The 26659-nt window shown below is 38.4% G+C and overlaps 2 protein-coding genes and 1 long non-coding RNA gene across 4 annotated transcripts in view; 2 read left to right on the top strand and 1 right to left on the bottom strand.

Moving 5' to 3' along the window:
* Positions 1-3355: 3355 nt before the first annotated feature.
* Positions 3356-4520, bottom strand: ZCCHC13 (zinc finger CCHC-type containing 13). The gene has a single exon (XM_006217156.4). It carries the CDS (start codon positions 4448-4450, stop codon positions 3935-3937), a length of 516 nt encoding a protein of 171 aa, XP_006217218.1. The 5' UTR covers positions 4451-4520; the 3' UTR covers positions 3356-3934.
* A 6450-nt stretch (positions 4521-10970) lies between these two features.
* LOC140691768 (uncharacterized) overlaps positions 10971-26659 on the top strand; it is a 58157-nt gene continuing 42468 nt past the window's right edge. The window contains exons 1-5 of the mRNA XM_072955829.1: positions 10971-11148; positions 21081-21122; positions 21411-21539; positions 21747-21830; positions 22228-22327. Coding sequence (XP_072811930.1) covers positions 10990-11148; positions 21081-21122; positions 21411-21524 — 315 coding nt within the window. The 5' untranslated portion in view covers positions 10971-10989 and the 3' untranslated portion in view covers positions 21525-21539; positions 21747-21830; positions 22228-22327. The remainder of the gene's footprint in view (positions 11149-21080; positions 21123-21410; positions 21540-21746; positions 21831-22227; positions 22328-26659) is intronic.
* Positions 12209-13729, top strand: LOC140691769 (uncharacterized). Of its 2 annotated transcripts, none has more exons than XR_012067440.1 (2): positions 12209-12229; positions 13519-13729. It is a non-coding gene; the product is annotated as an uncharacterized lncRNA (long non-coding RNA). The 2 variants fall into 2 exon arrangements; XR_012067439.1 differs by lacking the exon at positions 12209-12229 and adding an exon at positions 12240-12392.

Here is a 26659-nt window from a genome sequence, read left to right as displayed (position 1 = left end):
TGGTAATAATCAACTTAGTAGTAATATTCATACAATTTGCATAATTGTGCCATTTTTGAAAATGTATATTTTCATTGATATTAAAGTGCATTAAGGGTAAAATTATAATCCCTGCTCTCTTATAATTTTAAAAGAAGTCTGCTATATATAATAGCAGCAGCTACTGTGTGTGTTGAGTTTTTACCATGTACCAGCATTGTGCCAAGCATCTGACATATAGTATCTTAAATAATTCTTATAATGACCTTTTGAGGTGTTATTATTTATTTTACAAATAAGAATATAGTCTCACAGGGATTGAGACTTACCTAAGATCACACAGTAGAGCAAGGATTTAAATTCAGGTCTATATAATTCCAAAGTCTATGCTTTTTTACAATTATAAAATATCTCTTTGGCTCTGGCTTTTGTTTTTTCAGATACTTTTTCAGATTCTTAATTTTATATTTATGCATTCCTTCCCTTTAAAAACTTGCATGTGCCTGAAGTTTTTCTATTTTAAATACATTTATTTTGTTTAAAGAAGCAGGGTTGTTTTTGTTGGTCAATTCTGCTTTTGTCTAATCCACCTATTTCTGTTTTTAAATTTTTTTTAGGCATTAAACTTTTTTCATTTAATTTCTGCAGATTTGTCTTGTAGCCTTTAAAAAATATTCTTGAATTATAATGTAATAAAATATTTGGCTGCTAAATACTCTTTTGGGCTGGAGTCCATAACTTTTGTTTCCATTTTCTAAATTGTTGGCAATTTTCACTGTAATTACCTTTTTGAACCTACAGTTATTTAGTAAGTGATTTATAAATTTTAAAATAGCTAGAGAGTTTTAAATTATTTATTTTTGGCTTTCACTCTTGTTCTAGAAAGTACAATGTGCTCAGAGCTTTAATAATGGGAAGAACTACCTATCATATCATAGTATGTTATACTGTATGTACTATTTTGTAGCCTAATCATTTCTTTATGTCAATAAACATTCTGCTATAACATGATTTTTAGTGGCAGCAAGGTATTTTATCTTATACATGTGTTGTATTTTAAATTCCCTACCTGTTGATGATAAATGTTTCTTATTTATCATTGTAATAAATAATGTTGATGTGAATGCTTTTAAATATATGTTTTGAGTATATATCCATGATCGTTTTCTTAAGATAATTGCTGTTTTAAAGGATAAGGACTTTTTAAAGGTTTTTGATCTATAATGCCAAATTGCCTTCCAGAAATGTTATATCAATTTTCTGCTTCCAATGGCAGTGTAGGGGAGTTCTCATTTCTCTATACCCTGGCCAATAAGATATAATTGTATTGAGCCTTTTATTAATATATAATGACCTTCTTTGTCTCTTGTAAACTTTTTTTGACTTAAAATCTATTTGGGTTGATATTAGGATAGTCACCACTGCTCCCTTTTGGTTACAATTTGCATGGAATTTTTTCCCTATCCTTTTACTTTCGATGTACTTGTATCTTTGGGTGTAAAATGAGTCTCTTATAGACAGTATATAGTTGAATCATGTTTTTATCCATTCTTTCAACATCTGTCTTTTCACTGGGGATTATAATCCATTTACATTTGAAGTAATACTGATAAGGAGGGACTTCTATCATTTTGCAGTTTGTTTACTGTATGCCTTATAGCTTTGTCTCTCACTTCCTGCATTACTGTCTTCTTTTGTGTTTAGTTGATTTTTTTGTAGTAAAATATTTAAATCTTTCCTCATTTTCTTTTATGTTAAAGAGGGAATTTGTTACTTATCTGTAGGGAGAAAGTACTACTCACCTCCAGCTGAAAGTTTCCACACAGAAATGGTTGCCTATTGCTTCCTGAGCTTTGTTTTTGTTCCAGAAAGAAGAAAAAGAATTTCCATGGGAAATGTTCCAATTTTTAAATGTGGATAACTACTTCATGAATGTTATTGAACAATGTGCAGATCAAACTAAACATATTGTGGACCTGATTCAGTAAGAGGGCTATCATTTTGTAACTTCTGGCACAGGGTACTGGTGAGTCAAAATAACACTTCTTTCCTCTGGGACTAGAAAAAAATGCCTAAGGGGAATGTAAAGAGGATTTAAATGATAAGTGTGTCCTTAATAAAGGGATCTAGCCTCTTTTTCTCCTCCAACTCTGGAACAAACTCCTGAGGGCATGGGAAATGAAACAACAGATGGTTTAGAGGGATTCAGAAGCAGATTCCTATGTTCCTCCTTCCCTAAATAGAGTTCAGCACTGTGATGAGACAAGAATTTGTCTGATTCAGTGTGCGTAGGAGTTTCCAGTTGTGTCTTGGCAGATTGGACTGTGAGATTGCCCCATTTAGGGACTGGGAGTATGCCTGAGTTTATCTGGTTGAGACAGCACAGAAAATAACAGAATCAATTTCTAGGATCCTAAGGGGGTCCCAGAAGTTGAAACTCAGCTGAATTGAAAGGGTCTTTGATGTAGGAATGAAGGGTTACACATCAAGTCTTATGGAGGTTCATAAAAGAATTGTCTTCAGTTATAGAATCAGTTACATTTCTTTGGGTTTTTTTTTTTTAGTTACATTTCTTTGACCATTTGTATTTATGGACCAGAAATTATACCCTCTACACTATCTTTTCTGCTATAAATTCTATCACATCCTAGGTTTGATGTGTAGTATTGTCATTACTGTTATTTTGTATTCTGATGGGGAGGTGATTAGGTTTCTTCATTGATTTCTGCCTGGAGGATGTCTCAGGGATTGAACCCAGGACCTCTTGCGTACTGAGCATGAGCTCTAACACTTGAGCTATACCCTTCCCCCATTATCATTATTTTGTTAAACCACAATTTTATCTTGACACAATAGTTACCTTTCCCCATCCCAGGTTTTATTTAGAGTTTGAAATTGCCTTTTCTGTTTTATAGAACTTCAGTTGTTTTTCAGATCTGTTTTTAAAAATGGATTCCAGCATATGAAATGGAATATTGATATCTGAGAAAACATATTTTTCAGAAATTCCTAAACATAAATATAACTTTCATATCTGTGAAAATGAATGTTTTTGAAATTACCAAAGCCCAGTCTATGTTAATCTTAAAGTTTATACCTGGTTTCTTAGGCTTTTAAAAAATATGTAAGCCCACACTTTGTCATCAATATCTTTATGTCCCCAATTTGCTGCTAAGGTTTTTTTGGTTGTTTTTTTCTCACTGTTCTCCCTCAAAGCTGCTTACACACATCATACATATTTTTCTGGCTTATTTTCATTAAACTATACATTCTATGTAGGCCCAGATAGAGATGGCTTTTACTGTTACTTAAAAGCTAATGAGGTCAAATAATCGAAGCAATCAATATATAATAAAGTTACTTTGACAAGATCATAAACATTTCTAGAATCAGCTTTATTTATGCAATGAATCTCTGAGAAATGTCAGCTCCTCAGGGCACCTTGTGTATCTAAAACAGAAACATATGTCCCCCCGCAACACATTGTCTATTCTTTCACCTCGTGTTCTTTTTCTCTGTAGCAATTGATCTTCTACTGACACACTATGTATTTCACTTGTTAATAGATTCTAATATAGGCTTGTGTTTCTAAAGATGGTCTAATTTGTTCACTGATACAGCTCAAGCTCCTTCAACAGTGGCTGGCACACAGTGGCTCTTAACTAAATGTTGAATCAAAATGAGTCCAAAGGATCTAGAAATTGCCTAATGTTCAGGATGTTCAACAACCAGATATATCAGTGGTGCAGAAACACATTAATTATAAGACATCTACAAATGAATAACGTTTTTTTTTTGGAGTTTTTTTCTCAGTTCTTTCTTCTTTTAACATGGTAATTAAAGCTCACTGGCCTGGGAGTAGCCTAAATCTATCAACTTTTGGTCAGTGAAGAGGTCTTACAGAAAACAGTACAATTATCAATCAGCAAAAAGGCAGGGGGTGGCAAGGAAAAAATTAAGCAGTAGGCTTAATGGGGCATTCCCGGGCTAGGTGTCGGGATTCACCACAGCGGTAGCAGTTGACCACGCCCGTTTTGCTGCAGTTGATGGCTATGTGGCCGGTCTCGCCACACCGGTAGCACTTGACTTGGGTGCAGTCTTTCTGAATGTGGCCAAATTCGCCGCAAGAGTAGCACTTCTGCTGTTCTTGATGGTCGCAATCACGAGCCAGATGGCCTGGCTGGCCACAGGTGTAACAGCACTGTTCTCGCTCTCGCTTTGGCTCGACACAGTCTTTGGCGATGTGGCCACTCCTCCCACAGTTGTAGCAGATGTCCTCGAGAAGGTCACAGTTCCTAACGTGATGCCCAGACTCACCGCAGCGATAGCAGATGTCAGGTAGGGTGGTGGAACAGCACTGAGCCCCTCTGCCATGGTCTCTAGCTCTGCGTCCTCGAGCTCCTCCTCCTCTGGGGCATGCCCGGGCCCAGTGGCCAGGGCGGCCACACTTGAAGCATTCCTTGCTGCTCATGGCTGTGGTGAGATCTTCAGGTGAGCAGGCTCACCCCCTGCCCGGGAGGCTCCGCCACAGCTCCCCTTAGTGCCGCTTGGGAAGAAGTGGCTGTTTATCTCTCGAGGCCCTAGGGACGTCACACAGGGTTTGCGCAGGGCCTCACTCACGTGTCACAGGCCTTTCAACCGCCCATCCCCCCTGACTTTCCGCCTGTCTTTCAAGCCAAAAAACACTGACTGGCGTTTTCTGCATTTTGTTGTTTGTTTGTTTCTTTTCTTCCTTTCTTTTCTTTTTGAAATGAACGCTTGGGTCATTAAGTTTGAGTTTGAATCCCTTCTTGTTCAGAAAATGTGCCTCGTAGGATTTCTTTTAACTAAGACTTAGGCCTTCTTTTGGTCTAGTAGATGGTCAGTTTTAAAAAAAGCACTATGGACTTAGGAAAAATACATGTGAGATGTATCTAGTCCAGTAAATGAACAAAACAAATGATAACAAATGAGAATAACCCATTTTTTAAATTAAGGAATAAAATACAAGGGTGCCTAAGGATATGAGACACATAATATAGAAAAAAAGCTGTAAAATGCCACAATGAGATTTATTAACAATATATCTTAGCCTATTTTATTATTGCAGGAATTTTAGTTTTTAACATAATCACCACCATTTAAGTTAGAAAACAACATGATATTATTTGGAAAATAAATTACAAATCATTTAAAATTGGACAGATTTCCTCTCTGATGTTTTCTAAGTTGTTTATATATTATATAAATCTTATAAGGATTTATAGACATGTTCATTTATATAGATAAAGAAGTATGGAAAACTAGACATTGAAATATCCACAGTAGCTATTTTGGAGCTATATGATTGAATAGGACTTTTTTCTCCTTATTTTCCTTTTCTGTGTCTTAAAATTTTTGAAATGAGTTTAGGTTGTATAATTTTTAAAATCCACAATAAATATTTTTCCTTAAGTTATTAGTTAGCTACACATTTTGCATGCAAATTTTTTTCAGGAAGCCGGGACAAATGCATTTGGTAGAAGATAGACATAAGAATAACAAATATAACACCAGCCAGAATGGCCATCATGCAAAAATCCACAAATGACAAATGCTGGAGAGACAAAACAAAAAAAACCCAGAGCATAAATACAAAGCAGAAAAAGACTCATAGACATAGAATACAAACTTGTGGTTGCCAACAGGGTGGGGGTGGGGGGTGGGAAGGGATAGACTGGGATTTCAAAATGTAGAATAGATAAACAAGATTATACTGTGTAGCACAGGGAAATATATACAAGACCTTATGGTAGGTCACAGAGAAAAAATGTGACAATGAATATATATATATTCATGTATAACTGAAAAATTGTGATCCTTACACCATATACAAAAATCAACTCAAAATGGATTAAAGACTTAAACATAAGACAAGATACAATAAACCTCCTAGAGGAAAACATAGGCAAAACATTATCTGACATACATTTCAAAAATTTTCTCCTAGAAGAAATAAAAGCAAGAATAAACAAATGGGACCTAATGAAACTTACAAGCTTCTGCAGAGCAAAGGAAACCAGAAATAAAACAAGAAGAAAACCTACAGAATGGGAGAAAATTTTTGCAAGTGAAACCGACAAAGGCTTGATCTCCAAAATGTATAAGCAGCTCATACGACTCAATAAGAAAAAAATAAACAACCCAATCCAAAAATGGGCAGAAGACCTAAACAAGCAATTCTCCAAGGAAGACATACAAATGATCAAAAAGCACATGAAAAAATGCTCAATATCACTAATTATCAGAGAAATGCAAATCAAAACTACAATGAGGTATCACCTCATACCAGTCAGAATGGCCGTCATTCAAAAATCCAAAAATGACAAATGCTGGAAAGGCTGTGGATAAAGGGGAACCCTCCTACACTGCTGGTGGGAATGCAGTTTGGTGCAGCCACTGTGGAAAACAGTGTGGAGATTCCTCAAAAGACTAGGAATCGACTTACCGTATGACCCAGGAATCCCACTCCTGGGCTTGCATCCAGAAGGAAATCTACTTCAGGATGACACCTGCACCCCAATGTTCATAGCAGCACTATTTACAATAGCCAAAACATGGAAACAGCCTAAATGTCCATCAACAGGTGACTGGATAAAGAAGAGGTGGTATATTTATACAATGGAATACTACTCAGCCATAAAAACTGACAACATAATGGCATTTGCAGCAACATGGATGCTCCTAGAGAATGTCATTCTAAGTGAAGTAAGCCAGAAAGAGAAAGAAAAATACCATATGAGATCGCTCATATGTGGAATCTAAAAAACAAAAAGAAACAAAAAAGTCTCCATCACACTTACCACCTTCTATCATACTATTTAAAATGGTTTTTTTTTGTTTTTTGGTTTCTCACCTGCCTCTCACAACTAGAACGTAAGACCCATGGAACAAGGATTTAGTCTTTTTTTATTCATTGCTATTTCCTCAATGACTAGCACAGTTCCTGGCTCGAAGGAAGCTTTCAATCAATATTTTTTGAATGAATAAATGGATGTCCTCAAAGTCCTTTTTCTATGACAATCACAAATTTACCTGGAGATTGATAAATGTTCAATCAGTGCCTTAAAAAAAAAAACAAAAATTGTGCTGTACACTGGAATTTGACACAAGATTGTAAAATGATTACAAATCAATAAAAAATATTTAAAAAATAAAAAATAAAAATCTTTCTCTCCAATAATTACTAGATAAACTCTGTTAGGCCCAAGAGAGGAAGTAATGGTTCCAAGATCAAATTCAGACAGTAACAGAGCTAGGACTACATCGCAGGTTTCCCAACTCTCAGCTGAATACTCTCCTTTTACTGTGCATACCACTGAGCTGGGTACTCTGGAAAGGCCCCTCAGTTTTCATTTAATTCTGCTTCTTTTGTTACAAGTTGGAAAGTCTGAAAGTCCATTTTCTATACTCGCATGCAGCTATAGTTCTGGAGACAAAATAGGGTTCATCAATTAGAATCAACTCTCAAGATTTGAAAGGCAATGTGACATCTTCCAGCTACATTTTGGCCTGTTTTTTCTGGCAAGTGAGTTATACAGTTTTATGCCAATAATCAGTTATGGTCGTGACAGTGGCAGTTTTTCATTTTGGCTTTCAGTTTCCTGATCACAGCTCTCAAGTTGTGTTCTTGAATTCATGGATCCAGTAGTAGCCGCATAGATACTAGCAACTCTGGTTGGTCAGTTCTATATTCTTCTGGGAGTTATTCCTTGAGATTCAGCCTAGAACCTGTTCCTTCTTGCCTTCCAAGTAGTTTGTAAACATCCAATTTTCTATACTAAATTTCTTCTTACGTCTAAAATCCAGATAGGTTTTCTGCTCCTTGCAATAAATCCCGATTGATACAAACATCTCCCAAATTATAATTATGACCTCCTTAAAAATTTACATGTCCTCTTAAATGATACCTGTTTGCTTTACGAGATATCTTTATCGCCCATACACAAGAGTAGATCATTGTAAGTCCTAGTATATCTCATTTTCCCTTCATCTGGCTGGATTTTGTTGCAAGAGTTCATTCTCCACATAATTTATCAGGCAGTGAACAATCAGATCAATCCTGTTTCTTGGTCTCTTAGCCATCTTGTTCACATATTCAAACTAATTAACCTTTAGCAATGAAATCAAGGCCTGTATCAACATGAATTTGTTACTGTACCATTTTCCCAGTCTCTGCTTTTCCCATTGCCTCATTCCCCAAAGTCATGAAGAACAGACCAGTTCTCCTTGTGCCAAAAATTACTGGACTCTAAGAAGGCGATGGTACTTCTCATTTCTTCAGCTTTACATCCTGTAACACTAGATTTTACAGAGTTAAGGCCAGTTCCATGTCAGATTTAGTCAATGTACAATTTGCCAAGGCAAAGCTGTACTCAAGGACTGATAAGAGTATTCTTGGTTACTTTTCATTCCTGTACCCCAGCCTCAATTTAAGGTGTTCACAGGTTTGAGGAGCTCCTCTAGATCAGTCAGGAATCTACAGAGAAACAGAATCAACAAGATATCTCTATATCTCTATATCTATCTATGGAGAGAGATTATCTATCTATGAATATGTGTATATATATATATACACACGTGTATATATAGTATATATATTTTATAATAATACATACATATATACTTATTTATTTTAAGGAATTGGTTCACATGACTACAGAGGCTGGAAAGTCCAAAATCTGCAGGGTGGGCTAGCAGGCTGGAGACCCAGGAAAGAGCCAGTGTTGTAGTTCAAGTCCAAAGACTATCAGGCTGAGGACCCAGGAAGAGCTGATGTTGCAGTTCGAGTCCAAAGGCTGTCCACTGGCAGAATTCTCTCTTGCTCAGGGGAGGTTAGCCTTTTGTTCTATTCAGGCCTTCAACTAATGGAGAAGGCCCATCCACATTATGGAGGACAATCTGCTTTACTCAAAGTCCACTGATTTAAATGTTAATCCCATTCAAAAACACTCTCACAGAAATATCCAGAATAATATTTGACCATATGCCTGGGCACCATGGCCCAGTCAAGTTGGCACATAAAATGAACCATCACATCCTCTGAAAGAGAGTCATTCACCTAAGAAATGTATAGGGTGGAGAATGAAAGGGAAATAGAGCCTCAGAACGCTAGCCTGGATATAGTAGAGGTCACCAACTTTTTCCTTTACCACTCCTGAGGAGCTGCTTATGAACTGGGAGTTTAGACAAATAGATAGGCCCAGGACCTAAAGTATTTCATAACATTCAAGATTTACAAACTGTACTTCTTTCTTGAATTTGTCTTCAGGTGGAATCATAGTAGATTAGGGAAATTTTGTCAAAAAGAAGGGTAAGTGGAAAGAGAAAGTAACTCCATCTGCAATTATGTGCTGACCTCAATTTTACAATACTTAAAAAAAATGGAATGTTGTCCATTTATTAAAAATGATAAAGATGATAATTAGGACTATGCTAAAATATTTAAAGCAACACATTACTATATCTATTAAAATGTTGATGTTAAGAACAGTACATATTTAAACAAAAATTGAAAAAACACAGAGATACGGTAATGGACATGAGGTTTCATTTTGGGGTGATGAAAAATTTTAAAATTGAGGTGATGGCCATACAGCCGTGAATATCCTAAAATCCACTGCACTGTACATTTTAAGCTGGTGAATTGTATGACATGTGAATTATATCTCAACAGAACTGTTATAACACAAAAGAGTACGCAAAGAAATCAAAGCATTTGTTATAAACAGTTTTGTAAAATTGTGGGCAAAATTCCCTTTTATTTTAACTTTTGTGCAATAATAAATGATTCTTTTAATTTGGGAGAGAGGTTCTTTATACCACTATAACTTCAAGCATTTGTAGTTATCTTTTCTTCTTTCTGCACATTACACATTGCTGTATAACTTTTTGGTATCTATTATGTAAAAAACACAAACTTTCATTATGTCCCTGAATAATGTTAATATGACATTCTTAATAATTAGGGAGGATGATGATGGACACATTTTATGGTCCTCAGAATGTATGGAATTGTGGGTTCTTAGTTTTGGGTATTTTCAAGCTGACTTTCTTAGAAAGCAAGAAGAACCAGTCACCAAAGTAAAACAACATAAAGAGAAAATATTATTTTGTATTCTGTCCTCCTCACATTCAGAGATGAATCTATTTCAGAGCCTGTTGAATAAATGATGCCACTTCCCTTAAAATTAGCATGTGAATGTCTCACAGAAGACAAGAACAAGCCCTGTATTTAGCACAGAAGGACACTGAAGAGTATTTTTACTGTCCAGACAATACTATAGCTGTGAAGAGAAAGAAAAAGACATTGCATACTCCTTCTTACCCTCAAAATGATTGAATACCTTTTCCCTTTTTGCTTTGTGCAAGGGGTCTTTTGGTTCCCTGCCTCTGGGTCTTCTCCTTGGGTTCATCAACAATCAGGCATTGTTTGCCCAACACTAGCTAGTTGGGCCCTGCTTAACAGCTGCTTTGGAGATTATGTGAATATAACACCTTTCGAACAGCATTTTTTGCAGTATTTTTTACAATTTGCAACCTCAGACACACAAGAGGAGTAAGAGGCCTAACAGGGCTGCAGACCAGGCAAGGCCAAGAATAGAAGGATAGGCAACTAAGGATGACAGAGCCAATAAAGGCAACCAAAGGGAGACTTGGCAAAGAAATGGTGGGCTAAAAAGAACTGGAGAGGGATTGACGAAGGAAGATGGGCTGAGGGAGGGATGGTGGTGGAGTCTGGTGTGACCAAAGAGAGAAAAGTTTTAAGAAGCAAGATGGGCTAGAGACCCGGGCAATGGGGAATGGGTGAAGACCGCAGGAGGGTTAACCTGGGGTGGGGTGGGGTGGGGTTGGAGGAGTTGGGGGAGGGGCTGGAGGAGTGGGGGATGGGGAGAAGAGGTTGTGCTCGGCACATGCGCCTGAAGCACACTGCGGCGATCCCGGAGAGGCGGTTCTTTCCCGGCATCAGCGCTGCGGCTGGAGGCGCGGCTGATGTTCTGCGTGCTGTCCACTGCCACCTTGGCCTGCTCTTGCCACCCTGGCGCCGCGAACCGTGTGCCGCCGCTCCCTTCGCCCTGTCTTGGGACGGCCGGCGCTAAGAATTTATGCTATGACCTTCGATTCAGGCAGGAGGTAAAGGAACAACATTGGGTAAGAACCTGGAGGGCGGCGGGAGGAACTCGAGCCAGGGGGATCCTTAATTTGGCTCTTCTCTCGGTTCACGAAAGGAAAAAATGGGGGATAGGACGGGCCTCAGATCTACAAAAGGATGTTGAGCATTTATTTCCCTTTGTGAAAGTGATAGAGACTTCTTTCCCTTAACCAGGGTTGAGGCACCTGAGCGTCTGTTTGACGCTTGAAACGTTTAACGCATAACGCCACCTATTTGAAAATGTTGGGGTTCCTCATATACAGCTGAAGGTGTATTTAAAGGTCGGGGCCTTAGGACTAGGCTCATCCGATTATGAGAGCTTTCTCTTTGCCTTTGTTCAGGGTGGTGGGTCGTACTACGGAATCCGAGGCTACTCTATCCCCTCCCTGGAGGTCGGGGCGGATTCTACCTAGATTTGGAATTTGCGCTAAGCACCTGCAAGCAATGACGTCTTTTCCGTATTCCGCTTCCCTAATTCCTCGCACCTGCCCCCATTAGGGAAGGCTGGTAATGGCTCTCTTTGACTAAGCACTGGGGCACAACTGTGGCGAAACACGTCCCGATATCATCAGGCACGTATATATAAAAAACGGAGGTGGGAGGACAGACGCGGTGCACGCGAGTATTTGAGTGTGGGGGTGCGCAGCGCTGTAGCGCGCAGGTATACAGTCGTTCTTTGTATCCGCAGGGGTTGCTTGCAGGACCCCTGCGGACACCAAAATCCGCGGATGCTCAAGTATCCTATATAAAATGGCGTAGTATCCGCGGAGGGCCGACTGTATTTGAGAAGGTCTGATGTGAGGGGGAGGGGGGCTTCTTTGGGGAAAGCGCGAGGTACGCACGCGCAACTCTTTAGGGTGGGGAGGGGGTCGAATGTGTGTTTAAGAAAGCAAAGTTACTCTAGTTGACACCCGCTGGAGGGGAAGAGTGAAGGTGCGCATGCGTGTTTGAGACAGTGTGGTGACGGTTGGTTTTAACGGGAGGAGGGGAGCGGCGCGCGTGCGTGTTTCAAACGGAATGACGGGGAGGGGAGGCGCGAAGCGTACGTGTAATTAAGATTGCAAAATGGCGAGGGGGTAGGTAAGTTGTCTTCGCTTGGCCGTGTTGGGCTAGAAGGGCTTGCAGAGGAGCAGTTCTGTCTTTCAAGTTGGATGGAGAGATCAGCCTGAGTTGGAGTTGTCCTAGGCTGTGGCCAAATCCACCAGATGTTAACCCAGAATCTTAGCCTTTCTCTGGCCTACCGGTAATGTGGGTTTAAAAATGCGGAGGTGATGATGACTTTACAAAAGGTTAGGGCAGCTGACTGTATGTAGGAAATGCGTAAAACGGGAGCATTTGGAGACAAGCCACATTAGGGTAGTACAGCTTTGGAGGGCTCTCTGCCGGACTTGCGGAGTCCTTGGCTCTGGACACTTTCATTCCATCAAAGTAGCAGAACCCAGTGGTTGCAATATTGTGAGAATCTGCTGTTGGTCAGAAGCCCATGATTTTCTCTCCTGAAGATTGTAGTGGTGAGGATTTGGCTGTGTTTCCAAATGCTTGTTCCAGTTTGCTTTAAATGTAGGATTTGGGCAAATGGTAATGATGGAATGAAGGTGACCTGGTCTCACACGTTTTCCTCTTAAATTATTTTTTTCTGTAGAATTTTGAGCACGGTTTCGTCTAGGAGGAAGGTCTTTTTTAGGCAGTTGCTGTCATGGCTCTCAGCGCTGTCAGTAAGGATCTATTGTTAACCGCTAAAACTAATAATTTAGCAGATACGTAGTAAAAAGGGCACAGGATTCAAAATTGAGGACACAGGTCTTTTTCAGTAATCCTAGCTGTGACCTGATGCTGGTCTTTTTCCTTCTCTGGGCCTATGTCCCTGGCTATAATAATAATTATGCTCAAACGTCTTTGGCGCTTTAACTATGTGGGAGGTACTGGGTCTACATGCTTTTACACATGACTTAACTAATTTAGTACTCTCGACAATCTTATGAAATAGCAGTACCATTATTCACCGTTTACGAGTAAGAAATTTGAGGGAGATGGATTAAGTAATTTGTCCAGGGCTTTTACATCCAGTTGAATGGCTGACACTGGATTTTTTATCCAGGTAGTATGGGTTCAGAATCCTGTGCTCTTAAACATTATATTTTCCCACCAGGATGATGGGGCAGATTTAAAGGACCCTTCTTTTATAATTTCAAATTTTGTTTGTGACTTACCTATGGTGTTTAAAAAAGGAGACCTATTTGCTGGGTTTTACTCAATGCATTGGACAGGGTTACATATGTAGAAGACAAAAAGTAAAGAATTGTTGATTTGGAGCCTAGTCGGGTGGCCATCCTTACCTACCCTTGTCTTCTGTGCTTTTTGTTCTGCAGAGGGTTTAAAATGGCCGACTGCGGCAGGCTGGACACACCCTTCTTGTTTTGCCTGATTTGAGATCTGGTCTGACGCTTTGAGACAACCAGTCCTTTGCTGCAGTAGAGATTTTTTCTTATCCATTATTAATATTCTGGTGTGTTAATACTAATGTTAAAAAGTAGAGGAAAGGTTGTTGGTTTTTTTTCTTATAATAAAAGATCGAAAATACATGGATTTCTTTTATTATTTGGTTAGGATAGATTCATTGAAGTGGAATTACAATGTCAAAGGGTATGAACATTTTTAACACTTAATATGTATTGCCAAGTTTCTTCCTGAAAAGGTTGTACCAATTTTTACTCACACAAGCATAGAGTAGTATTTGTTAAAAATATTTTATGGATTAAAAACAGTATTACTTTAATTTTGTATTTCCTTGGTTGTTAGTTTGGATTCTTTTTTTTCTCCATATGTTTCTTAGCGGTTTTATTTTCTTTCATGTGACAGTTCATGTCCACTGATTTATCTGTTGGGGAGTTTTAGTTTAGCATTTATTATTGTTATTATCTATTTGAATGTGTTCTGTAAATAAAGGCTATTACTCAGATTGGTGTAATGTTAAAAATATGTACTCCAGGTTATTGTTTACTTTTTAATTTTTGTTTTAAAATTTTTGATTAATACAAATTTGAAATCATGTGATCAAATACCTCTATCTTCTGTTTTGTGATTTTTCTTCCATTAAGTTTCAATAGTACCCTCAATCTAGAAATTGATGAATATTCATTGTAGCTTTGTCTGAAGATAACTATCAAGTATGAGGAAAAAAGATACATAGTTTTACCCCCCAGAGATAACCAGTGTTAATAAATGTGTTCACTTCTTTTCATTCTTTCTGCATTTTTCTATAGTGATCACGTTTATACTGTATTATATCATGTTTTGTGTTTATAACATGCATTTTTCCATGTTAAACATTTTTATAATTGTCATTGAATGGTTTCATGATATTTTGTTGTATGGAAGTATCTTAAGATATTTAGTATTTTGAATTATGTAATTTATGTCTTTTTATTTAGTTTTTATTGATCTATTTTAATTATTTCTTTATAGAATAGAGTTCCAGAATTAGAATTATTCATCAGGAAGTTTGAACATTGTTAAGGCCTGCCATAATAGCATTCCAAAAAGATAATGTCAGTTTTTGTGCCCAGTCATTTAGGTGCATACAATTTTTTTTTTGCTTATGTAAAAGAATGATTTATGGTACATGTCTCTGATTATTGGTGAGGGTGGACTCTCAGATGTTAATTATTAGTTCCTATTTCCTTGTGTGAACTATTTGACTTGTGTCTGTTATCTGTTTGTAAGAGCTCTATATTATGTGCTCTCTGTAAGGATCAATTTTACCTCTTGTCATTTGTTGCAAATGACAGTGTCATTTGTTGCACATACACTCCTGTTATATGTTTGTTGCCATTGAGTATGAAGAAATGTTTGTGATTCCAAAGACAACTGCTGCATGGAATATGTGTCAAATTCTTGGTAGCCATTTTGAGATAACATTTATCTGTCCTTTAAATAGATAGCCATATCTTTTCATCTAGAAGGAGAGCATTGTTGAGTGCTGCACAGCAGTAATGCTCCCTGTTTATGTGTGTGGGGAGAAGACATGGCAACTTTTTGTCCTTAATAAGACATGGCAACCAACGTAGACAAGACACAAAGCAGTAGTCACCCCCCACCTTCATCCATTTAAGAACTGATCTTACTTTGAATATTTGTAAGTGATCTGGGGGCGGACATGGATATGGTGTAATGTTTACATTTGTATATAACATTGAGCTCTTTGGAGATGTAAAATGGTAATAGGAACAAACTGCAACACCTAAGAAGGCACTGTGAGTGTGAGCTGACAGTTGGCAGAATGGAATAGTATAGATAAGTGCAATGTAATGACTTTAGGGGAGAAAAGTATATTAAGTGTATAAAATAGTGGCCTCAGAGACATTGGGTCCCAAGATAGGGATTTCGGTGTAAATGTAAACAATTTATTGATGTCATCAGCTCATTTTGCCGGTGCAGAGACAAAAGAGCCATTAAAAACCTAGGCCTTATGAAGAACAGTATGTGACACAAAAATTCCATCCTATCTTTGTATAAAACTATCTGAACCAAATGACTAGTTAACACTAGTAGTCTCTCCTCAAGGACCCTCTTAGTATCTCACACCGAATTTTGAAAAAGTGGTAGGAAGAGTGTGTTACCACTCTGTTTCATTTTTCTTATTTATAATATGTAGGTGATTTAGATTAGGTATTCTTAAAGGTCTTAGGGATGGTGTAGGATATCTTATTTTGGTTTCCTGAAACTGGGTCTGTTATTTGTGGTTCAGAGAATCTGTTTAATTATATTTATTAATTAAACCTTTCTGAAGTATTATTCCTACTCCATGAACTGTATACCATCTCCTATATTTAATAACATTCTAATTTTTATTTTCTCAAAGGGTGGGGATTATTGGTTTAGAGGTGCCAACTGAGCTGTTACTTACTGCTTTTTCTATCCAGTTACACTAGATTAATCCAGTTAGTTGTAAGCTCCCATTTTCCAGCATTTTGCTAGTTGCAGATGTTAAACTAGGCATGTGTGTGATGGGGGAGGTTTACAGATGTATAATAAGCAAACAAAATGAAACAAAACAATAAAAACAGTGCTTATGTTGTGGAAGGGGGGTAGTTGAGAAGGTGCTTTATTGGGGATCTGTGCCTGTTTTAAGTATGGGAGTTCCATTTCATGTCATGCCAGTGTCTAATTCCCAAATCCATTTGTGATCAGGAGTTAGGGAGAGCCTGGATGTTTGAAATAGCCCAAAAGCCTTTAACCTTTGATTTCTACAATTTGTTCCTCCCCTCTCTTGATGTTACAGCCAGCAGCAGCCTGGAGCAGCGCCCCCTGGAAAGAAATTTTACATCGGCCATTATAATACAACCTGATAAGTGTTAACAGCACTTATCAGGTTGTATTGTAATTGTCTGTGTATATGGTTGTCTCCCTTTCTATGCTATCAGTTAGAGTGTGAGCTCCTTGAGAGCAGGGACAGTGTCTTCATGTCCAGAGCCCAGCCTGGCACATTAGTAGGCCTCAGTAAATGTTTATTGGATGAATAAATGAATGACTCATCAACAAACATTTATTGTGTGCCTGCTAACGTGATCTCCACAGGCTCTGGACTGTCAACTGTTTCTTCAAAATGTGTGTGGTCAGAAACTTGCTGTTTCTTTCTAGTTATGTATTTATCTTCTTATGAGTTTCTCCTGAGATAATGCTATTTTTGTGTTTGGATTTCAGTCCTTGATATTTACAGATGTTGCTTCTGTTGCTACTGCTGACAGTCTCCTCCTTGGTGGGACCTAGGTGAATGCTGCCAGATCGGGAGCCTCATCCTCACTGCCTAGTGTTTGTTAAATGGTTCCTATTTGTAGACTCATCCCCTTTTCACTCTTCCTCAGGTAGTCCTCCAAATGGTATTCCTAGGTAGGGCTCCAGCACAGACCAGGTCGGGGGTGGACAGATACCACCCATGAGCTGCCTGGTTTTGCAAATAAAGTTCTTTTGGAACACAGCTATGCTCATTTGCTGATGTTTTGTCTGTGGCCTCTTTGGCACACACTTTTACAGCAGCAGAGTTGAATAGCTACATCTGAGACAAGGTGGCCCACAAAGCTTGGCCCCTGACAGAAAAAGATTGTCTACCCTGTTTTGGATTGTCACTCAGCAGTGATGTTTTCATTTCCCTCTCCATTCACCAGAGATACTTTTAGCATCTCAGAAACTCATTTATTTACCTTATTCATTATTGCTTATGACCAGTCTTTTTCCTGTTTTACAGATGGGCCAGCTGGAACACACTACAAACTAGGAGATTAATTATAAGGCTCCTCCAGGGTACTGCAGTCAGTCAGTTATACCCTGTCCTTCAACATCAAGTTTCGAGCTTCAACCCTCAAAATTAAAATTCCTTTTGTTATATCCTAACTTGAAGCATGTGGACATACCATGTCTTGTGCCTTATCCCTTGGCCCCCTACTTCCTGCATAGGTCTTTGCAATGAGAATAGGGAAAGTAAGGACTTAGTGTATGATAAGGCAGAAAGGTAGGCAGAGGCAAATGTTTAGAGGGTCTGAATGCTAATTTTAAAACTAAGACAGGGGTTTCTGAAATATTCAAGTAGTAAATATTCACTTAAACAGGTAGTGAGTCTGCACTTCCAGGAGCCTAGGGCCCTCCTCTCAATCTTCCCTAAACTACCACACATTGTTTGGTAACCTGCCTGTGAGTATATTGTGATTCACTTCACTTCATTAAAAAGTTGGAGAGCTTCAAGTCTGATGCAAGAAAGCTAGATCTAAAAAAACAAAATAGAGGGAATGTCAGATAGTCTCATTCTAGGAGTAAAATGGAGGGAAAAGCCTTACAGTGTTATAGTTCAAGCTGCTTGCTGGATTTTCCCCAGCATTTTATTATTAAAATGGTCATACAGAGAAATGGAAAGAATATACAGTGAAAACCCATATACTCAACACTTGGATGGTACAATTAACATTTTTGCTGTATTTGCTTTGTTGCATATTCATACACCTTTGTCAGATTGGTTTTTAAAATACTTGTGTTGTCATCCATTCTGATCTCATCTGTATCTGATGCATCATGGTGCTGAAAAATAGTGTTTTTTATTCTTATCTGTATTTTCCAAGTTGGCATGGATACCACTGCAGCCTAACTATGGATAAGCAGATCTGCCTGGGGATGAGAGTCCCAGGGAGAGAAGACATTTTGTTTTTGAAAGAAAATGGCTGCAGCTCACCATTGTTTACTGGAAATAGTAGGAGAAGGAAAAATGGAAGTCCAGGTCCAGTGTCAGTAAATCTGTCCAATAATATACTACTCTGCCCTACATTCACTTCACTGGCTTAGGGCGGCAGGTAGTTTTCTGAACGGCTTCCGCTTGGATTTTTCCTTTAAGAATTCATGAGGGAGAAACAACAAAGTGATATTGAAATGCCACGGAGATGATATTCAGCATTAGCACAGCTCCTTAGAATTGCAGCAAATGGATTTTTAATTTGGACTGCTGTCTAATAATATTTTTAGGACCTTTGCTGTTAGCAATAGCCGCAGAGTCAAAGGAAGCACCATGAACTGAAATCTTACTTTTTTTTATCTTGAACATGATAATGATAAATGTCACCTGTTTGTGTCTATCTCCCTCCATTTAGGCTCAAGGGCAGAGGCCATATCTTACTTATCTTTGTAATTCTCTTAGTAATAAATGTCTGTATTCCTAAAAATTGCAGTATGACATTTAACATCCATCACATGGGCAAAGATTTTAAAATATTATACTAGTGTTGGTGGAATATGTCCAATTTTAGTGTAATCCTTTGTAGAAGCAATTTGGCAATATATATTACTGGACAGTCTAAATATTAAAACATGTCCTTTGACCCAGAAATTTCATTTCTAGGGGTATACCCCTAAATATTCTAAATAAATTCTAAATATTCTAAATAAATATTCTAAGGATATTTGAAAAGATTTAGGTATAGGAGTGTTCACAATGTTCATAGCAGTAAAAAAATTAATGGAAAAACTTACCTATTCATGAATAAGAATTTGGATAAATTTTGGTGTACTCATGTAATAACACAACATAGGCATTAAAAATAAATATAGTCTTGTAGATGAATATTTGACTTGGAAAGATGTATACAGTATACTAATTGAAAGAAAGGCTATAGAGCAGTAGTATGGTTTCATCTAATTTTTGTAAAATAAAAATTCATGTTCGTACATGTACATAAAAGTAGTTGGAAGAATATGCCCTCAAGTGTTAAACTTTTCTGGGATTCTGTGATTTATACTTTCTATCCTTAACGTATTTCTGGAATTTTTTTTTCCCCACAGTGTGCGTTTATGACTTTCAAAGTTAAGACAAACATTGAAACTATTTCCATTTTAAAATTTGCTGACCTGAACAGAAGTGGAATAAATGGGTTGGTGAAGGGGGCTGGAAACTGGAGCAGTTTCCTTTAGAAAAGGGCTGGGTGGGGTGGGAGTAGGGAGTGGTAGTAATAAGATCTCGGTCTTTAGAGAAAGGCACTAACTATCAACTACTCTGTTCTTGGCTCCTTAGTGCAGGCATTTCACGCATCAGGCTTTGCACTTATTGTTTATTTCCCAATTAAGCCCTGTACACATTCCTTTCCCACCCTCGTCCCCCTGGACTTTAATAAGCTAAATAATTGCTGGTGGCAGCAGCTGCTTGTGGGTGTGCAGATCTTGCTCTAGTAATAGCTGCTTTACTATATCCAATAAAGAGATGGCTCCCCCATCACCCCCACCCCAAACATACACACACACACACACACACACACACACACACACACACACACACACACACACACACACACACACGGCTTGGCAGCATGAATCTTTGTCACCTATAGTGGGAGAACTTTCTCCTGGGTCTCATGATCACTAGTCGATTTATAAGACACAATATTATATTTCACTGTGGGTGAAACAGTTAAAAATGAGCCCTGAGAAACTGCTCCTTGGGTCTTCCTGGGGTTTGAGGGTTGCCTGCATCTCACTGAGTAACAGGAAACCTAGTTGCTCTAGTTGGTGCTGCCAGCATCTAATGATAATAATTAATAGCCTGGGCTTTGAGCCATCACTGAATTGCTAGATTTCTGGATTGCTTTTCATGCTAAGCAGCTAGGAACTGGGAAACTTCAGAGGCAATAGATTGCTTCCTTAGTAAGAAAGGACCCTTGAGGGTCTTTGGCTTATCCTGTGTGGGTCTCAGAGCCACATTCCTCCCAGTGATTGAGTCTTGGAGGTAGAGGACTAGCCACAGGCCTACCTAGGTCCTTGTGATCCTTTTGGTAACCCACGCAGCTGATAAGGGAAAAGATATGTTCTATTCCTTTTCACGTATGGGTAAGGTGAGTCCTGATGGGTGTTGAGATTATAAATAACAGACCTTAGTCCAGAGCCCAGGGTTTTGTTACTTTGCTTCATCCGTGTGAACTAAATGCCATCTGATGACTAGATGGAGGTTTCGTTCACTTTTAGGGGGTTCTTTTAGTCAGGATTATGGGTGGAATGGAGAGTCATAACTGTCAGACATAGAAGGGCCCCTAAGATACCAAGTTTACCCCTGTTCAAAGGTTGTATATTGATTGAAGTCTAAAGAGGGTAGGCAGCTAGGGGGATCAAACATCAGAGTTCACATCTGAGTTCTAACACTTCAGTGTAGTTACTTGGTGCCTCTGTACCCCAGTTGTCTCATTTAAAATGGAGGCAAGAATCCTTAAATAATAATTGTGAATGTTGCAACAGTCTTTACCAGATAAAGAGCATAATTATGATGCTAATAATGCTTAGCAAGTGTGGAATCTGAGGTCCCTAGTGCGGGCTGAGTGACTTGATTAACGTCGTAAAAGTAGAATTAAAGCTAGATCTCACACCTTGACTGTTCTTACGTTTGTTTGTTCTTCTCCCTATCCTACAGATGACACCAAACTCGATCAGAAACCGTGCCACTGGTGAAGAGGTATATTGAGCCCTGCTTGGCCCAGTTGAGGTTACTAGAGAATTGGAAGAGGCTCAAATCAGCATCCTGCACGTGGTTATCAGACCATTGTGAAGTCTTAGTAAGTGGTCAGTGGCTCTGGTGGGCTTGCCCAGTTAGTGGGAAGGGCCAGGGAAGGTAGTCTTAATAGACACTCAGCAGTTACTTGATGTTTTCCCATTATGATGTGAAAAAAGTCTTAAAATAGTCAGACTACTCTAGAGAGTAATTGGCCTAACCTCTCCTTTTCCCATTCTCCCATTTATGCAGATGAGGGAATTGGATATCTTGCCCAAGATTACAGCTAGTTGGTGTAGAAAATTGAATTTGAATCCAAGCCAGTACTGTGTCTTCCATCCAGTGCTTCCTCTAGATTCCATCTAAGTCCAAGAAGGCCATGTAAGACAGAAACATTTCTATTCCACACTGAAAGATTTTTATAATAGCCTCTGAGATTGTGCTCTTCTGATGAAGGAAATGTCCATGGTGTAAAGTTTTATACGTAAAATCACCTGGGATGCTTATAAAAATGCAGATTCCTGGGCAGCCAGAAACCCTGTCATTAGTCAAGAGCAACACTAAGACCTATCTGTCACTTGTATTGAGGCTTCCTGCCCAGTGAGTTCACCAGCAAGCCAGCATGAATCACTGCTGTCATGGATATCCTTGTGAGGCAGCTGGGAAGTCTTGGTAAGTTGTTGATGGTTTGGGTGGGGTTCCCAGTTGGTGGTAGAGAAGAGATGGTCATGATGTGGTGCAGCAGATAGTTATTAGGTGCTTACTAAGTGCCAGAGATTAGCTATTAACAAAGTTCTGCCACCATGGAACTTTCATTCCTGTGAGTAGACAAAAAGGAATAAAAAACTAGTAAATGCATAGTGTATCATAAATGTTGTATCAGAAGTTTTTCCATTTTAGTGTAAAAATTGCATTTAAAATGATTGGGTTAGGCTAAGCAGTGTGTGTTTTTCTCCCTTTTAATACCTTCCACCATCTCTCAGTGCAGTGAAGGCTGCCCCAAGCTGAGTATGGGAGGATCATAAATGATAAAAGTAATCTTTTTTTCCCTTTTATAACCCCCCACTAGGCTGAATTGTGAACGATATCTTTCAAAGGTGTTTTAGAGAGTTTCCCAGATCTTCCATGTGAGTGCACGTGCAGAAGAGGGGGTCCTCTCAGTGATTAAGGTAACAAAGTGATTAAGGTAAGTAGGGAAGGAAAGGCTGACATTGTCTTGACTCCTGTCAGGGAGGCTTTTCAGTGTCATTTCCAGAGGCCATTACTTTTAAAGCCTGCAGTTTATTGTACAGTACATCCTTCTCAAAACAATTAGGGTAGATTATATGCTTACCCAGTCTGAGATCACCCCTGCTGAGGATCAGAAGAACTGAAGTAATTTCCAAGTCAACTAGGTGGCATAAGCTGCGAGTCATAAATAATATCAACATGACACTAATTACACTTCCCTCAGGGGAGAGTCTGTTCTTTCAAATCAGATATGTTGAGTTTTTCTTTATCAGACTGTGGCGCTGCATACACTTTGTCAAAAGCCAGCTCTTTAGCAGAGACTCATTGTTTTAGCAGCAGCCAAGTATTTGGTACTTTGGATTAGTAATTTCAGAGGCAGCAGGATCTTCTGGTACACTCCTATTAAACCAATTGCACTAATGTTCTTATTTGGCCCTTCAGGGATCAGCCCCCAATAGGCTTCCAGGAGTACTGAAATGGTTCGTAATTAAACTAGGTAGCATCTGTAAAATGGCCATTCTTAAGAGATCTCTGCAGAAGCCACCCCTATCTTAAGCTAGTAGCTCCTCCATCCAGAGTTCAATAACTTGAGGACCAGATCTTTCCTTGGTATCTGCCATTTTTCATGGAAGCAATAAAAGTCACCTTTTCTCATAAGGATGGTCTTACGATGGTGCTTTCATAGCATAATGTTCCTAGTATAGGCCCTGGAGTGTCTGGATGATTCCTGCTGGCAGAATTAGGTAGATTAGCCTGCACAGGGAACCTGAATGATAGAAAAGTGATCTTTTCCCTAAGGAGAAGTCTGGAATAGTCACTGATACAAAGAGAATCCCTACATTCTGTGTCCTTCACCACAGCTTATTTTAAAATGACTATTCACGTATAAGGATATGACTGTTAGCATGCAGTTAAAAAAGTCTTCCTGTCTTTCTCTATATGGGCCAAAATGTGTTGTATAAATTTTGCTGTCCAAATGCCACTTCTTTTCTTTCGACTTCCATATCCCCATTATCCATCCTCTTTTCCTTTTGTGACAGCAGGCCTGTTTCTCTCTCTTTTTTTTTTTTAGGCTAGTCATCTATCGCCCACACACAACTTCTGAAAATTTTCTTTTTGAAGTCATATAATATTAATAGTAGGGCTTGTCAGTTATAAGTGCCTTTTATATTCTAGGCAAGTGCTTTACACATATTTGCTAAATCATTTTAAATTAACATTCACTCTGGGAAGTAAGATTTGTTCCTACTTTACAGATACTGAAACTAAAGATCAGAGAGATGGGTCACCAACGTAACACGGGGAGCCAGTGGTACAGCGGTGTGTGTCCCACTCCAAAGATTTCAACTACCTTACTAGACTCAAAGCACTAGAGTATGATGAGCACATTCTTAGTCGTTGGGACTTCCTGACTCCTTTGGGGTCTTTATCACTATCTTCTTCCAGGACATGAGAGCACATGTGAAGGGAACATTTTTGAAGGGAGATTGAGATACACAAGAGAGATGGCGCAAGGGACGTGTAGGCCCCTCTCACTTTAAGAGATGACCACTTATGAAGCGCTAGCATTTATTTCTCTTCTACACAGCCATTCACCATTTGTCTTTGTCTTCTCACCTTTTGTTATTACCCCTACCCTCCAGGATGATGTTCGTGTTGGAGAGTTTCTATGAGGTTGTGCTTTCTTCTACACAATAAGGAATCACAAGAATCAGAGTTACAACTGAAAATCCTATCACTTGCAGAATGTTAATTCAGGTGTAGGAGCATCAGGGTTTGGAGCAGCCCGCTGTGTAGATTAGCATATCCTAGCCAGAATTGCTCATGGATATTGCATTCTATTAGCAGACAGTACTGATAAAATTACTTTCTGTTCATATGAAGTGGAAAACAACAAGAACACATATCAGTTAATACTTTAATAAATTTTATTGCTAGAAAGGCGACAGTGTTAACATAGACCAGGGGTTGGCAAGCTGTGGCCCACATGCCAGCTGCCTGTTTTTGTAAATAAAATTTTGTTGGAACACAGTCATGCTCATTAACTATTGTCCATGGCTGCCTTTTGCACTAGAGTTGAGTAGTTGAAACAGAGACCATATGGTCCATGGAGACTAAAGCATTATCATCTGGCCTTGCACAGAATGTTTGCAAACCACTGGCATAGGTCAAATGTACTATGTCTACAAATCCTCACCTTCCAATCTGTTTTCTTTTCTGTGGGACTTGAATTTACAGCTGATCCTAGAAAGTATGGAATTTCATAGTAGTTTGCCTCTGAATTTCTTCCTACTCAGATTTAGCTAACCAAGAAAGCACATTCACAAATTGGGCTATATGTATAGAAAGAACTATATTTTATATGTGTCATTGTAGCTATTCATTTATATATGATTCTCCCCCACCCTATCCATTTTTTTCTTTTCAGGGATAACCGTTTTAAAATTTAGCCATTCTCAAGTATCCAAAAAGTACTACTCATGTTTCCTAATTATGACTTTAACCAATTTTAATACATCTTGCCCCTCTGTAGCATGAAAAAAGCCATAGACAATATGGAAACAAATGAGCAGGACTGTGTTCCAGTAAAAGTTCATTTTCAAAAACAGGTAGCAGCCCAGATTCAGCCCATGAGCTGTCACATGCCATTCTCGTTTTACTGTATGCATACATGTGGACTTTATTTTTGTTTGGGTTTTTTGGGGTGAGGGGGGTAATTAGGTTTATTGATTTATTTTTAATGGCAGTACTGGGGATTGAACCCAGGACCTCATACATGCTAGGAATGCACTCTACCACTGAACTATACCTCCCCCCCATTGTAAACTTCAGAACAAGAAGACTTGAGGTGATACGTTAAAGCAAACTTTCAGGATGATTTTTATTCACAGTGTCTATGATATAGTAACAGTAACACAGCTGTATTTGAATTAGCACTGGAAAGTGTCTCATGATCTGTGCATTATGTGCACGACTTAATAGTCATCTAGATATTGGCTTGAGTCCTTGGTAAAGAGATAGAATCCTCATGGGCCATGTTATTACCATCCCTTAGAGGATGCTCTTCCTTGCCTTAGGTCTTTCTTTGCATGGCATAAAATTGACTTTGTCTTTATATTTGTTATTTGTTCTTATTCTTACATTATCAACTCTAGTGTTTACCTTCTTCACCAGCATGTTTTCTACCCTACTTAGGCCCAAAAGGGAATCTATACTGAGGTTACTTTGGATATAATCACTCGTAACAGTCAAGGCAGGGGGCTGTGATTTTGTTAACTTGCTACGTCAACCCCTAAATGGCTTTCAGGATTAGGAGGAATTAATCCTTCCGTTGATGTCTTAAAATGTGATCTGTACAAAGTAACGGGGATCTCAGTCAAGTAAATGTTGAACATGGAAGTAAATATTTTTCTTTGATCTTTTTGTTATATTTGTTATATTTAATAACTTACTTTCCTTATAATGAACCTACCTTGTGCTTCTAAAAGAAAATTTCCTACAAGACTATTGAATTAGGTCTGCTAAAGTTGCTGTTTTTAAATTTTATCTTGTATTTTATTTGATTTTTTTACTACTTTGTTTCTGTGTTCAGAAGTGAGTTTTTGGTTGAGGTGGCAGTCTTTGTCAGTTGTTGAAGTTAGAGTCACTAATGAAATCTTTTTTGCCTAATATTTTTAACTTAGCAGATCTAAAACATGTCCCATGCCATCTTAAATTAAACATGTTTTTAATTGGCCCATAATATCACTGCATGAATGTAAAAATATAATTTGTATGTAATATATGGGCCCTTGTTCAATTACTGCCTTTTTAAGTTTGTGTAAATAATATTAATGTGAACACCCCTATAGATAAATTTTTGCACATATCCATGTTTGTTTCTTAAGGTTGGATTAAATGTAGAATCCCTCTAGTGTATGAGGAGGCCCATTTTTTCATATCCTCACTAATACACTATATTGTGTTTTTTTAAAAGTCTGCCAGTTGCAAAGGTGAAATGTGGTCTACCTTGATGTTTTAGTTTTTTTTTTTTTTAAATTGAAGTACAGTCAGTTTACAATGTGTCAGTTTCTGGTTTTATTTATTTGATCCCTAATGAGATGGAACAGTTAAAAATCTTTCTTGGGTCTTAGTTTTGAGTTTCTTTTTCACACTGATTTTTCTACCGTATATGTTGCAGATATTTCCCTCAATTTGGCATAGAAGTTGTTAATTTTTTATGTAGGTCAAATATCTTTTTCATTATGGTTTATTCTCCCTTTGCATTTCAC

The sequence above is a fragment of the Vicugna pacos genome, chromosome X (genome assembly GCF_048564905.1).
Source record: "Vicugna pacos chromosome X, VicPac4, whole genome shotgun sequence".
NCBI lineage: Eukaryota > Metazoa > Chordata > Mammalia > Artiodactyla > Camelidae > Vicugna > Vicugna pacos.
This window is presented reverse-complemented; position numbering and strand designations above follow the sequence as displayed.

Coding starts and splice junctions, on each gene's coding strand:
- ZCCHC13 (XM_006217156.4), bottom strand. CDS start 4,450: ATGAGCAGCAAGGAATGCTTCAAGTGTGGCCGCCCTGGCCACTGGGCC.